Source organism: Cylas formicarius, unplaced genomic scaffold (genome assembly GCF_029955315.1).
Source record: "Cylas formicarius isolate icCylForm1 unplaced genomic scaffold, icCylForm1.1 PGA_scaffold_4__25_contigs__length_36172078, whole genome shotgun sequence".
NCBI lineage: Eukaryota > Metazoa > Arthropoda > Insecta > Coleoptera > Brentidae > Cylas > Cylas formicarius.
The window spans coordinates 2,266,094-2,280,965 of NW_026844334.1; the positions used below are offsets into that span (position 1 = coordinate 2,266,094).

A 14,872-nucleotide genomic window follows, 5' to 3' on the forward strand; every position below is an offset into this window, starting at 1 on the left:
CCGAAATTTGAAGCAATCGATTTCATATGTGGCACATATATGCAGCTTTGCTCCATGACGGAACCTATTGAAAATGGGGAGGCTGGGGGGTAGGGAAGTATTCTAAAAATATAAAAAATCACGCGTGCAAGGGTCTACAAAAAACATCATTTTTCAAAAATTGTTTGCGTGACCGAAAGAATTCTTGAATCAGTAGAAGCAGCAGATACGGCTCTATAAACTTTTATTCTTGACAATTTTTGAAAAATATACAGGGTGCGCCGCAAATTCAAAAAAACTGAAAAATGGGCCCCCCTATTATTGAAAATTGGCTATAACTGAAAGACTATGATTCAGACCTCACTTTCTTTTGTATTGAGATATAGCCCGCATAGACAGCAAAAAGTTTTGTATTTAAAGTTTTCACCTATTGTACAGGATGTTCCCGATATTCCGTGCTTAATGAGAAATGTGTTAAGTGTCCTAAATTTGCAAATATCAACTTCAAATTTAGCATATTGAAATAGTTATTTGGGGGGCTGTCAAGAGAGATGACCTCATTGATTATTACGTCGCATGTCATGGTTTCAGAAAAAACTTATTTTCTCGAAAACCATTTAATATTTTTCAAAAATTCTTGAACCAGGACGCGTGGAAAATCCAAGGCTATAATCTCTACTTCGAACGATGATTGTATCATATACAGGGTGTGTCGTTTATGACCAAGAGATCTAACATATCGTTAAAATTTCCGTTTTTGTGGGTAAATTATTGGCGATAAATGAAAACCCGTTAAAAATGGGATAATTTTATTTGAACAGTATCGTAAACCGTGTCGTGAGAGAGTTTCAGGTGTCGTCAATTATACGGGGCGCGAGATATTTGAAAAAATATCATTCGACAACGTTATTATTTGTGCAAATTTTAATATTTCCCGATATTTGCTGTAACTGTAACGCGCTACTAAACTTACCCCACCCAGTGACGATTTTTCGAAAGAAATCTTGTTTTTAAGTCGCGTTCAACATTTTTTAGGATCTTTTTTAATGTCATGTTCATTTCAGATGTTATTTATGATCTTTTGACGAAAATAAAAAGATCGTACCCCAATTTAGAGTTTTCAGTACCGAAATTTGTCAACACCGCTGACTTTATCCGACCCGTCGAGTGTAACAGTTTTCGAAAACGTTGGAAATGGTCACAGAAAGAAAATTTATTCGCCGCCGCTTGCCCAATATCGAAATTTAAACATCAGCATGGGCAATTATGGAAAAAAAATTTCGTTAATGGGCCCGTACGACAATACATTTTCGCAATGTTTGACCGCCGAGCCCACTTTCCCCCCGTACGCGCGTGATAAGCTTAAAAATTTTAATTGAAATCTATGGTCAGTTGACGAGAGTCGAAGTTAAGCTTAGTTTAAAGCGAATTACAGTCGGATATCAGCCACGATATTATGGGTGAGGTTTTATTTACTTAACGTTCGTATTCTAGCGAAAGGTAGTTTCGCGTTCGGAGGGTTTATTTTGAGTGCAAATACCGATATGTTTTCCAATTTTACGGTAGACGGAAAAGTCTCTCGCGTAGCGAAAACCTGACTCGCAATATTCCTCGTTTCCTTTGTAACGAAAATAACCAAGTTATTTACGTGGAAAATTTCAAACTCGTGGTTAACTCTCAAACTCACAATAATATGAAGGGCCTTTGTTAAACAAGAAAAAATCAAGATAAAATGAAAACAAAACATGGCAACCATTTCGATTAATTTTACGTAAAAATTCAAACTTATGCAAGGGTAAATATTTAATAGATACACTCACGTGCAGTTACTAAGCTGGGGTAAATGCACATTATCATTTTGATTTTGGCAGCACTTTTACGACTACCAAATTTTGGAAAATTATATCCTTAACTGTCGTAATGGATTTTTTCCGTTCTATTTTTTTTTTTTTTTTGGTGCAAAAAAAGCGTGATAGTGAAATTTTGAGGAAATTTACATAAGTTTTTCGGAAATTTTTAGATAAAATGACCATTTTGAATCCACGCGTTTTAGACAGGATGAGTCAGTGATACGGTAAGGTTCAAATTATGAGAAAATGGTAAAAACAAAAGCTGTTAGGATTGCGTGATTGTACGGGGTGGCTCAAAAATGCTAGACAAATAAAACATACATTTAAGTGGGACCCTCTATTTATAAATTTTGTTTTTAATTCATCTAAAATTCTTCAACTTTTTTATAAATATTATTATATACCTAAACCCAATAGTTTTTCCAATATTTTAATTAAAAAAAAGAAGCTTTCATATTTGGAAAAGTTTTAAAGTTTTAACATCACGCATATTTCAAATTTGCAACAGAATTTAAATTTGATGTTACAGGGTGTTCAAAATAAAGCATGTGACCAACAAAAACAACATGATTTTTTTAGAAAGAAATCAGTTAAATTTTTAGTTGTTAACTTAAAAGTTGGTTAACAATACGAAAATAAAAAAATAATTTTTTGTTGACTGAAAATTTCATTTTATTTCTCTTTTATCTCTTATCTCTTACGGTTGTTTTGTAATCCATTTTTTAATTAAAAGTGCTTAAAGTTTTCATTATAAAAAAAAAGTTGTTAAAATCAACATATTAAAAAATTGTTTGGGGGATCAATTTCCCATCACAAGTGGTCCACTTCACGTGATCTCAATTTATCCAATTTGTCCACAGTAAAAAAATATAAGTGTTCGGGTTAAATAATAAAAAACGTAAATCGAACACAATGGTGGACATCACTAAAGAATGAGCCAGAAATTGCGAAAGAGCTGCCAATAAAAAACTTGTGTGTAACTGCTTCCTCAATGTCAGTAAAACGAATTTTCAGCACTGTTAGTTTTATATACTCAGATATAAGGGACAGGATGTGTTTGTGTTCGTGTTCGTCGCAATAAAAAAAGATTTTAGAAAATAGGGCTTCATTAAAATCGACCCACAGTAATTATGGAATTTTATGGACTTTGGTAGCAGTAGTTTTACTTCGATCTATTTAAAGATTAAAAGACGCACTGCGATAGTGATGTTGGCTACACGCTCGAACATGGACCATGGCAAACTTTGCGAACACCGTTGCGAGATTTCTATGTTTCTCCTTCGCGCTTAGGAGCGGCAACATCGCCGGACAACTAACGTCCAAGCCCAAGAGCTTCCAGGACTTGCTAATCGGAAACCCGTGGGTAAGTCAATAGGCAGCAATGCTTCGACTTAATCGGAAAAACCGCTCACGTAAAAAATTAATATCCGCGAACGGTTTTAAGAACTTTCTTTTTCAACAATGGAAGTCGGGGATCATATACGATTGGTTCCATTGCATTATCTTAGCAATACCGATGCTTGTTTGCCAACTTAAAACGATGTTTGTGCTTTGCATAATTTAAGCGGTTCGGTTACGATGTTTGCCGTCTTGTATATCCGTCTCTCGATTTTGTTTGTGGGCTTATACGGGGGCGATACGAAAACTAAAACCTATACGGGGTGTTTTTTAAATAGTAAACTTTAGATATTTTAATGAAATTTGGCGCACACGTACTATCTATCAAGACGCATTATTTAGCGCAGCACAATTTTTTTTAATACACAGACAGTAAGTTCCACGCCACTGAATTGCATTAATGACATTTGCATTCATTTTAGTAAGGCGCGAAATGATTGAAGTTTGTGAGAATACTGGCGTATTTTAAAAAAATTGTAGTAGACTAAACAGTACACAAAGTACAGATATTAAAAATTTTCATTTTATATTTGGCAACTTTATCACCCTGTGTCTGAAAAGTTAAGACCCTTAGGTCATACTTTCATATGAAATTTTTTACCCTTAACGGAAACAAGTCCATTCGCCCGAAATGTTAGAGACAAAAGAGACAAACGTCAATCGTTTTGGTTACTTTTCATTTAGCCCCCGTATGTGGCACACCTGCGACGCATTACTAACTCACCACGACCGCCTAATGGACGTGGTTGCTTTCTTTTCGTCTATGGGCCGTCGGTAGGATGGGACGCGGTATTTGTGACAATTGCAGCAAGTAGTCCGTATGTAAATACAAGAAATTATGAATGCCGTCGTCCACGAGCTTACTTGTTTTGCTAAACCGCGCGAGGTATCAATTAGCAGCGTCTACCTAGTCGCTGTGTTTCAAAAATGCAATAATACCAACTAATAATCATGAATCCTTAACCTCCAAAGCTATATTCTTTAATTAAATTACACAAACGGGATTTGCTAATAAGATAAATAAAAATTTTAGAATATCATAATGCCTCGCTAGGTAGTTTAATACTTTGTTCAGATCAAAATTATTTTTATTTTTTAATTTTACATTGCTAAAGATGGGAAACCCACTTGGTCCACTACTTGCAGAAATTTTCATGGACAATATAGAAAATATCGTACATAAACATCCTCTGAGTAAAGGAGATTATGTTTTAGCTTGTTTCACTGAAACGGAAAGACAACTGCAGTCCTTTTTGAATCATATTAACTCCATACATAACCTTTTTATATTTTTTCAGAACTTCTTCTGGATAAATAATGTAATTATGTACATGTTTAATAATGTATAATATAGTAATGTAGATGTACAATAATGTATAACGTAGATGTATAAACATTTAAAAATGGCGTATTGATTTCTAAAATCTATAACACTAAACTGTTGTTTCGGTTGCTAGTATATTACACAGGGCGATACGAAATTTCGGAAAAACGCATAACATTTAGCAAAACAAACTTTTTATCATTACTAGCTAAAACTATGACATTGTAAAGGAACCAATCTACAATAAAAAAATCACTCAAATTGGACCATAATTTCACAAAAAAATATCATAAAAAATGTGGCAAAATTAATGAGATAGGGTTTTGTCCAGGAGTTAATGTATATTTATATTAATTCTCCTTACAGGACGGCATCGGTAACTTCATCATCCAATTTCCTTTACGGAGTAACGCCAGAGTGCAAAGGTCGTTTCCCAAGAGCGTCCCGTTCCCTTGTAAGGAGTCAGTGAGAGCTGGAATGGGCAGGAGTGATCGCAAACCCACCAGCGTTCACAAGCTCAGACCTGGCGACATAGACGTTATCGGTGCTCTTGGGGATTCATTGGTTGCTGGAAATGGTGCCCTCGAAGAGTATGCTTTGGGCACCATGATCGAAAACAGGGGCGTATCATGGTGCGCCGGTAGGTATTTCCACTGGGGCTTTTATTTTATTAATTTATTGGCAAAAAGTAAATGTTAACAAATATAAACAATAACAAATGTTCAACAATAACGATGGTTAAAGTTTGTTCATAGATATAAGAAAGTAACTAACTGATACGAATTAAGGAAAGACCCGGGCAAGCTGTAAGAATGAAATATGGCCGAACAGGGCCGCACTTTGCTTAGAATTTAATTATTTGGGGTTTTGTGAGAAAAGATACTAAACAATATTTATTTATTTATGTCTGTATTTATGTTTAAATCTAAAAGAAGGAATCCAACCATCTTTAGAGCCAGCATGGAAAATAGTTATTCTTTTCCTATTTTTGATGGCGCGTTTGTTTTACACTTATCAGTCGAGTCAACCCAACCCTTTTCCGGGGTATCGTAAATGTCGAACCAGGTTTCATCCAAGTAAATAATCGACCTTTGCTGTTCTCTGTAAATCCTAATTTTTTCTAGATATTCCGAATTCTAAAAGATTCCGTTAAAACAGACCATACCTGATGTGCCCTTTTTTCATTTGGTATACAGAGTGGATTATTACATAGCTTTGAATGGCGACCTAATAGTACAACAAATTTTGTTCGTAATACAGAGTTTCACCTTATATTATTACCCAAACCTTTGTGAGACCGTCTGTTCTGCCCTTTAAAAGCTACCGGACCCTAGTTTTATTGCCGCATAAAACACTCTGTATATATGAAAGAAATGCGCGCCCTCTTACAGGCGGCGAAGGTACCTGGCGGGAGCACTTGACCCTTCCCAACATTCTGAAGGAATTCAACCCGAATCTGACTGGCTATTCGACCGGTACCGGCGAATTCCTCTCGTCGAAAGCGAAAATGAACGTCGCGTTTCCAGTGGCGGCAGATGCGGACGCCCTCAGACAAGCGAAAATCTTGGTTAACAAGATGAAGAGCGATCCGCGCGTCAACATGGCCGAAGACTGGAAAATGGTGACGGTGTTTTTCGGCGCCAACGACATCTGCTCGGCTCAGTGCTACGATAAGGACGAAGCTTCCGCGTGGAGTCACGCGAGGAAGCTCGCCAGAGCTTTGGACTACTTGTACGACAACTTGCCAAGGACGTTCGTCAACCTCATTCCCGTATTAGGTGAGGCTTTAAATCGTTTTCAAGGTCATAAATTAGCTTAAAAATTCTCAAGTCTTAATACTACCAATAAAAAAACTTACTACTTTTACAACAAAATCGCTACTTTATTTTAGGGGTCGTTTTTATATAAAAATAACACTTAATTACAAAAAAAGGTTAAGAACAATTATTTCTGATTGTTGACACTCCATGAGTGCGACAAAAACATATATACATATATATCATACAAGTTCACCTACGAAGACCATGAATACAGTTGAATACATACATACATACATCATGAATATTTCCCAAGCATAAACCAGTTAAACCATAAACTGCTTTGCAGCTTAAAACCATACCAAATATTAGCCTCGAAGATTTTTTTTTAAATTATAGTAGAATCAAAAACACTAGAAAAGGAAAAGGAAAAAAAAAAGATTTTGTCCCTAATAAATAAATAATTAGATAAGATTAGATTACCAATTTCAATCTGGTCAGCGTACAGAGTAAACATACGAGGCCAGCGCCAAAATTTCCCGACCTGAATATGAAAGAAACAAAGTAGCTTACAAATTGTTAAGAGAGGGAATAAGGCACTGAACAAGGACAGAGGTCCGATCCCATTTAGCCCATTATACGCGCTGATTGGCTGCGTGAACAGTGCGTAATCCCCTCTCCCACTTCCCGATGTGTATATATATATAGAGAGCATTTGTTATTAAGTTTAGTTTTAATCTTCTCCTGAAGATGACAACTTGGTTGGGGAAACGCGCGTTGAGTACGTAAAATTGAGTTTCGGTTTGTGGTAAAACGCGTTATTGTGTGTTAGTACAGTGGCGAAGGTTCCAGTCAAGAGTTTGATAAAGACACAATAATAATAACAATAAAATTAAAAAAAGTGGTTTCCTATTGTTACTACCAACTCCAATAAGAAGTTATAGAATTTTAACTGATAATAATTGCATAATTTTAATGTTACTCTTTGATACGTTAAACAGTATTATTATGTGATTTGTTTGTTGCATCTAAACGTTAACATGTTTCTTTAGGCAATACCGTTGCCTTGTGTTTATGTGTTTCATTATTTTTGTACAATTTTATTGTTTAGCAGTGAACCGATTAAAACATAATTTGTAGAACGAAATTGCTTGCTAAAATGAAATAATAAAACAAAACTTTTGCAACATACAAACAAACAATCTATTTCATGAAATATAAAAAGCGTCAATTTAATTGACCATCTCAAATATTCGAAGCATACTAATATTCAAACCAAAAAATTCCTTGCTTCACCATTCATTTTATTTGTCAAAATAATAAAATATATTTGATGTTAAACATTTTCATAACTGAGTTTTAATAATTGGTATTTGTGTGATTGATGAATTAAAATGTTTAAATTTCAATTATCAACAAACTTTATGTAAGTTGAAGTGCTGAAGTCACGATGCTACCACTAAAATTCTTCTTCCTTTTTTGCGGCTTCTTTAAGGCGAAGATCTTATTATTTTTTCAACAGTATATATGAAGTATTGGAATATAAGCATTTTAGTTTTTCAAAATGAATTAGGTTTTAGTCGTATAAAAAATGTCACCTTGGTTCTCGGTAAGAATGAAACCAGAAGTCGATCCAAATGTAAATACAAATAATATAATGATATTTAAAAACATTCAAATGGTGACGTTTATGGCGGATGCGCCGGGTAGCGGAACTTCCACTGCGAAATATCATCTTTAGCATCAGTTATTGGCTACTCAAATTTTATTTTCGACGCTAGTCGCGAGCTGAAGGGAAACAGTTTTTTAAAAAGCGCCACCTAATATTAGTTACATCTTTCACATACATGAACCTTCTTCAAAATCTATCAAACACATTTTACTAGAAAACTTTTAATTTGCGAATTTTATATTCATATTGTTCGTTATTGCTATAGTCGTTTTTCAAAGAACCAACCCCCTACGAGACGAGACGAGAGTATTTATTCAATTATATAGCTCTTTGCAAGTGGTTTTGTGTGGAAAATACCAACTCAAGGAATTTTTTAATATCAATTATCCCCTAACGGAAAAACTCAGTGCTATTTCTTCCCAAACTTCGAAAAATTACTACCGATTTTTTTTATGCAATGATTTTCTTCTTCCCTGCAGATGTATCGGTTAGCGTCAGGATAAAAAGGACAATGATGTGCCACCTCTTCCATCGTTTATTTTGCGGGTGTTTTCACAAGGGCGAAGACGATATGGACGTTATCACCACTTTGACTAAAGAATACCAGAAGGCGGAAGAAGAACTGGTATGTCAAAACGCTTAGGGTAATAAATTCACCCCAATGATTAAAAACGAAGAAGAAAGGATTATATTCGTGTTGGCCGTTGTCCGGGATGGTCATTGCGTGTGGCGTTTCGATTTCTCCGTTCCACCAGTGCCGTATCGTAAAACGCTATATATTATTGCATTGCAATAACTAAATGAACGTATGCTATAAGCAGTAAAAAATTCGAAAACATCCAAGTCAAAACTGGAAATTGAATTTTTTTTAAATGATCCAAGGCTCTTTATCTAACTTATACATTCGATTGTACAGGGTGGTCCAAATTCCAGATATATCTTTAACTACTTAATAAAAATAGGTGTATGGCACATCTTTGACAGGAAATTTTAATAAAAAACAATTTTTTTTAAATTGGGATATTCCATTTTAAAAAAATGTAACTTTGTGTTACATCTCGTGAACTAAAGGCTTTAAGACAAATTCAAAGAGACAGGTAGATTTGCCCTTAAAAAATCCTCATAAAATGATTTTTATAAAAATCAGTAACTTTACAAATAAAAAAGTTATATGGTTTTTGGAAACGCATATTTTTAAGAATCACCCTGTAGTTCAGAAACTCTTTGACATATCATGACGCGGTTTTTGGTTTTCGACTTCTCTCGAAAATCGTGCCAGTAACATGCCTATTAGTTTTGGGCTAACTATGCTGCAAATGCCTAAAGTCATAGAGGCCAGTCGAATTTGGACCACCCTGTACAGGGTGAGTGAGGTTATTGGTTTCAAAAGTTTTGAGAAAATTGCAAACATAAAAGTTGTAAAGATTGTTAGGGTGCACAATTTAAAATTTATTTTAAAGACTACGGGGAGGCTCAAAAAAGCGCCGCGAATAAAACACAGATTTCTTAAAACATATTTAAATTTTGTTTTCAATTTGTTTTGAAATTCGTCAACAAGATTAGATCAGGACAAAGTCCAGTTATATATTTAGCTAATTAGCTTAAAATAGGAAATTTAATTTTGACGAATAATATAAAGTAAACTGTATTTCCAAAACCAAAGCTAACAGAGAATATCTGATGATGAATAATAATATTTCACACAAATGACGTCATTCGACTGACGTCTTTTTTAAGTCCATTAATATCGTCAATTTCGTCGATTGGCGTCTTTTTTATGTCAACTTAACGTCGCATTTTGATCAACGCTGCCGAAAACTATATCGATTTTTAAATGCGTTTGAGGTAATTTTTGTGACGTCAATGAGACATCCTTCTTTGACGTCAATATGACGTGGTTTTCGGACCACTGACGAGTAGCGACCACCTATGACCCGAAAATGACGTCATTTTGACGAACCTCTGGGTTTGTTATTCTTCTTTTTTCATTATAACTTCAAAAAGATCTAAAGCCTAATTAATACCTGATTAAACCACGTGATGAGATACGACAGCGTCTCATACTGCGTTATCTCTAAAATATATCGCAATGATGTCGAATAAAAATTGCAGGCCAATTAGCCGTAACATTAAAAAACATAGCTCCTTTAATTTCCCGCTTTTTAGATTGGTCTGTCTCGTCCAGAGGCTTAGCATAAAACATGCATTAAGACAGTCGCGAGTAGTATTGCTAGATTGCGCTCCGTCTGATTAAATTCTAAAATCTCGTAAAACTTTGAGAGGTCCGGATGGCGGCGGCCTACATTGTAAAGTCGGACTTCAATTTAAAAATTTCAACTTGAAAAAATAAATATAGCGCTATCGACATTGGCGAATCTCTGTATGGTGAAGGGATGCGTCTATATTTGGTCAAAGTGGTTTTAATGTTGAAAAAACGTCGCTTAACCATTTCCAAAACCATTCTCAATACACTTAATTATAGGTTAACCAAAAATACGTTACACTCTACCAAATTGAAAATAATAATTTACAAAAAGAAAATGGCGCTCTGGACTCTGGCTAGTCTATGTATAACTAAAGAATGCGTCTATATTTGGTTAAAATTAAATTATTAACGAAGAAACAGCAGTTTCGACGTTAAATGACCGTTCGTCGCTTCTGCAACGTTTTTAAGACGTCAAAGTGGTTTTAATATTAAAAGAACTCCGCTGAACAATTTCTGAAACTATTCTTACAAACCATAGTTACAAATTAACCGAAAATACGTTACGTTCTATCAAATTTTACTAAATAAATTTGAAAAAGGAAATGGCGTTCTGGCCTCTGACTAGTCCCTGTATAACTAAAGAATATGTCGATATTTGGCCAAAATTAGGTTGTCAGACACTCTCGTTATTAACGAAGAAAAAGCAGTTTAAAATGTCCCTTAATGTCAGAAGAAATACGGGTGGAAAGACCATGGCGTATAGCGAAAGAATAACGTCAATGTTTGGTCAAAAGTACATGGTGAAAGAGTCGAACCCGGGCGTAATGACTATATTGTACCAGATTAATTGAACATTATTGATGGCCAATTAAAAAGGGCGCTACCTAATTGTATTACACGTTTGGGGTGAAAAAACTTGTGACCAAATCGATTAATACCAAAGGATGGAAACGCCTTCATTTTTAAGCTACAGTCCTCTTACGGCAGTCCTCTGCTAATTAAGCACATAAGGATGGTTGTAATGGTTGTAGCTTTGCTTTTTACTAACGCGGTTTGACAAATAATATTTCCTGTAGGTTATGAGCGGTAGATACGATCGGAAAGAAGACTTTACTGTCGTAATTCAACCTTTCATCAAACTGTTCAACGCACCGGATCATCCAGCGAGACGTTACGAAGAAGTCATCGACATATCCTACATTACCCACGACTGCTTCCATTTTTCCCAGAAAGGCCACGCCCTAGGTAAGAGTTGCCTTTTTATCGACGTAATTTAACCTCAAGTTTCAATTAACCCATTTATGGGTTACGAAGATCAATGAAAGACTGTTTTCGCGATAACAGAACCTGTCGTATCTGAATTCGTATTGTGCTGTGATTGAAATCAATACAAAACTACCCAAATGTAAAATAAAATAAATAAATAACATATAATGTTAAATATTTTAAACAATATATTAAAAGATATTTTCTCTTTCATTGTGTTCACAACATGGCAGAATATTTAAGATTTTTTTTAAGTATTGATTCACGGATTGAAAAATATATATGTTGACTCGATCTCAAAAATTAAAAATAAAGACTTGGGGTGAAAAGGCTTCTATCTGCTATTTGTTGGCAAGATAATAAGTAGTACATACATAGATTTATATTGAGATTAATATAATAAAAGGATTACCATAGTTTAATTTTTATTATTAATGCAATTTAAGAGAGATTTATACACAGAAACATCTCTGTGAATAGAAAAGTCATGGTTATGAGTTCACGCTATAAACTCAGTTAAATAATTTCGTACCTATATATTGGGCTTTTCTTTAGAATTATTATTACAATGATATAAATCCTTATATTATTCTATAGGATAAAATAAGACTCCATCTCCTCAAAAAAATTAATTCCATACCTAATAAGCGACATGAAAGCTTTAATATGATCTTTCCTCGATCAGCTCCCTAACAGCCTAACCCTAATATCGTAAGAAAATGTTTTTATTTTTATTTTATTTTTATTTTGTATGCTGCTTATAAGTTTCTGACGCAGATGTTTATTTTATTTTGCTAGACCGTTGATTTTGTAGGATAAATTGTTAATGGCTGAACGCATTTGATCAAATCGAAGGCTTTGAAAAGGCCATCAAGGCTGCCAGGAGCAGATTGATTTCGATTGCTTGTATCGGTGGTAGATGGCGCTTCACGACGTCACTATAAATAAAATCGATTTTCTCGATAGGGTGTACAATGATAGTGAAAGCGACATTTCGATGGCTCTTTCCTAACCTGCATTGCATTAATATTTGCAGAAATTTAAAAGCGGAATACGAGCAAGAAATCATAACAAAAAACTAGCATTCAATAATTTTATTTATAACTCAAATAATTAAAGCAAGGATTCTTGGAAACTAATAAATTTCGAATGACATCGACTGTGATGATTTTCAGATAATATAATAGAAAATATATGTTTTTCAGACCTAACCCATATTATCCCAAGCAAAAAAAAAATACTTTTTTTGCTCTGAAATTATTTATTTCGTTGCACTTGAGAATACGTTACATGTGTCAAAAAAAAAAGTAAAAACTCGAAACATCCAAAAAAATTGAACTGAGGTGGCTTTTACTTGATGAAAATCCATTAATCAAAATAAATAAGAACTAAAAGTCCAGATTTTCACGAAATTATATACATTCACATCACCATTGTTTCGACATATTGATATATTATTTTATTATCTTCATATGTATTTCTTCATTTGACTTGATACACATGCATTCTCCATACTGCGGTTAAATCAATAAACCTATACTTTGAATTTGGTAAAAAAAATAAAAATAAAAAATGTCCTCATATTTAGGAATGTTTTTAATATATATTTTTTTTAATATTTTAAGATTTTGTTTTGACCGTCTTAATTATAAGTTTTGTCACCCCAAGTCTTTATGGCATTTACGCGGTACAGTTGAAAATGAAGAAATGAGAATAAAAATTTCTTTGGATGCAAATTTTTTCACTATATTTTGATAAATATTTACTTTTTAAATTGTGAATACCATAAAAAGCTTGAAAATTGGTTTCGGAACATATCAAATTTTATCTATCGCCGCCATTTGGGTTAAATGCATCGGCGAGTGAAATTATAACCCCATTAATATCAGTTTTGACGTTAACTTTTCTAATTGAACCTTCTTAACGACGTAATTGTTGCGGGTCGATTTTCGATATCGATTTCAGGGGCGAACCTGTTGTGGAATAACTTGCTACAGCCGGTCGGACTGAAAAGCCAACGGAAGGTCGAACGTCTTTTGGAAAAGTTCGAGTGTCCGACGTCGAAAGCCCCGTATTTCTTCACCCGCAAAAATTCCATGAGCTACTTGTCCACCGGTTTTCAATAGACGGCCGAAAACAGTTGAAATACGATAATCTCGTCGTAATGCGTCACTCGAAATTGTATGTTTTAGGGTTACTTTTTTGTTTTCGGAAATTTTTGATTGGCAAGTTTCAAATTGCAGATACGCCGACATTTTATGAAGAATTAAAATAAGTAAAACAAAATGTTCAACAAAAATAAAAAAAAACTAAAAATTTTCTTCAAAATATTCGGCATTTTTACAAAAAAAATGCGAAAAACTATAAAAAAAAAATAAATATCCCGTCACACATTGCTTTACAATTTATTTTTTAATTTGGTGTTATGAAGAAATTGAAAATGATTGAAATCGAATGAAATGTTTTTGCAAGTTTTTCTTAAAAAAATAAATAGATTATAAATGAAATCATTATCTTATTTGTAGCGCGAGATTCCCTTAATGGTTGCCTTTGGACCAGTACCTATATCAAAGTATCCTTTATTTTAAAGAAGGTATAACCTCCATTTTCACATAGAAATAACCAAAACCCTAAATCCCACTTGATCCACATTGAACCGATCTTGCTAATCTAGCGGAAATGATTTGAAAAAATGTGAAACATGTATTATTTATTTTATAATTTTTTAATAAATAATAATAAAGGTCTTTCTAGTAACGGGGATAATTTGGTTGTTATTTAAATGAAGCTGTATCTGTATACGTAAGATTGACTGGCCAAGACTGACAAAGGAAGGGCGAATATTATCTGGATTTACCATTTTTGGTTGCCTTAGTCTAAATAGTCTTAATTATCCGCAATACATCAGTTTCAGTTACAGGGTGAAAGAAAACGTAGGTATTATGTGGAATTATAAGGTTGTTCGGAAAGTCATTTCGTTTTTTCCCATCAGAGGACTTAATTACGTTTTTTCGAAACCAACTTCACACTTAAGCCGCATAACCATTATATGTCTTGAGAGCTGATATTGCAAGGCTTGTGTGTGAAAAAGTTCTATTAATTCTACGCAGTAGTTTTTGGTTGGTGCCCTTTTAAATATGGAGAGCAATAAGCAGCATTTTCGTCATATTTTACTTTTTTGCTTCAGAAAAGGTAAAAATGCTGAACAAGCGAGAAAAAAATTGACGGATGTGTATGGAGAAGGCGTGTTAACAGTACGCCAATGCCAGAACTGGTTTGCAAAATTTCGATCCGGCAATTTTGATGTCGAAGATGCACCACGGTTTGGAAGGCCGGCCGAAGCTGACAAAGATGCGATAAAGGCATTAGTTGATGCAAATCGGCGAATAACCACACGAGAGATCGGTGAGAGATTAAATT

General features: G+C 34.2%; 1 protein-coding gene across 6 annotated transcripts; it reads left to right on the plus strand.

Moving 5' to 3' along the window:
- The first annotated feature begins 1,375 nt into the window (after positions 1-1,375).
- LOC132700626 (phospholipase B1, membrane-associated) lies at positions 1,376-14,595 on the plus strand. 6 transcript variants are annotated; one of them, XR_009618668.1, is made up of 9 exons: positions 1,424-1,439; positions 2,000-2,053; positions 3,012-3,192; positions 4,918-5,191; positions 5,943-6,329; positions 8,460-8,605; positions 11,263-11,431; positions 13,418-13,633; positions 13,696-14,595. XR_009618668.1 is itself a non-coding variant. In XM_060668063.1 (8 exons), exons 3-8 carry the CDS (start codon positions 3,064-3,066, stop codon positions 13,576-13,578), a joined length of 1,266 nt encoding a protein of 421 aa, XP_060524046.1. In that variant the 5' UTR covers positions 1,424-1,439; positions 2,000-2,053; positions 3,012-3,063; the 3' UTR covers positions 13,579-14,595. The 6 variants fall into 6 exon arrangements, 5 of the variants coding, with proteins under 5 accessions (XP_060524047.1, XP_060524048.1, XP_060524046.1 ...); XM_060668063.1 differs by having other exon boundaries at positions 13,418-14,595; XM_060668064.1 differs by lacking the exon at positions 2,000-2,053 and having other exon boundaries at positions 1,376-1,439; positions 13,418-14,595.
- Positions 14,596-14,872: the final 277 nt, after the last annotated feature.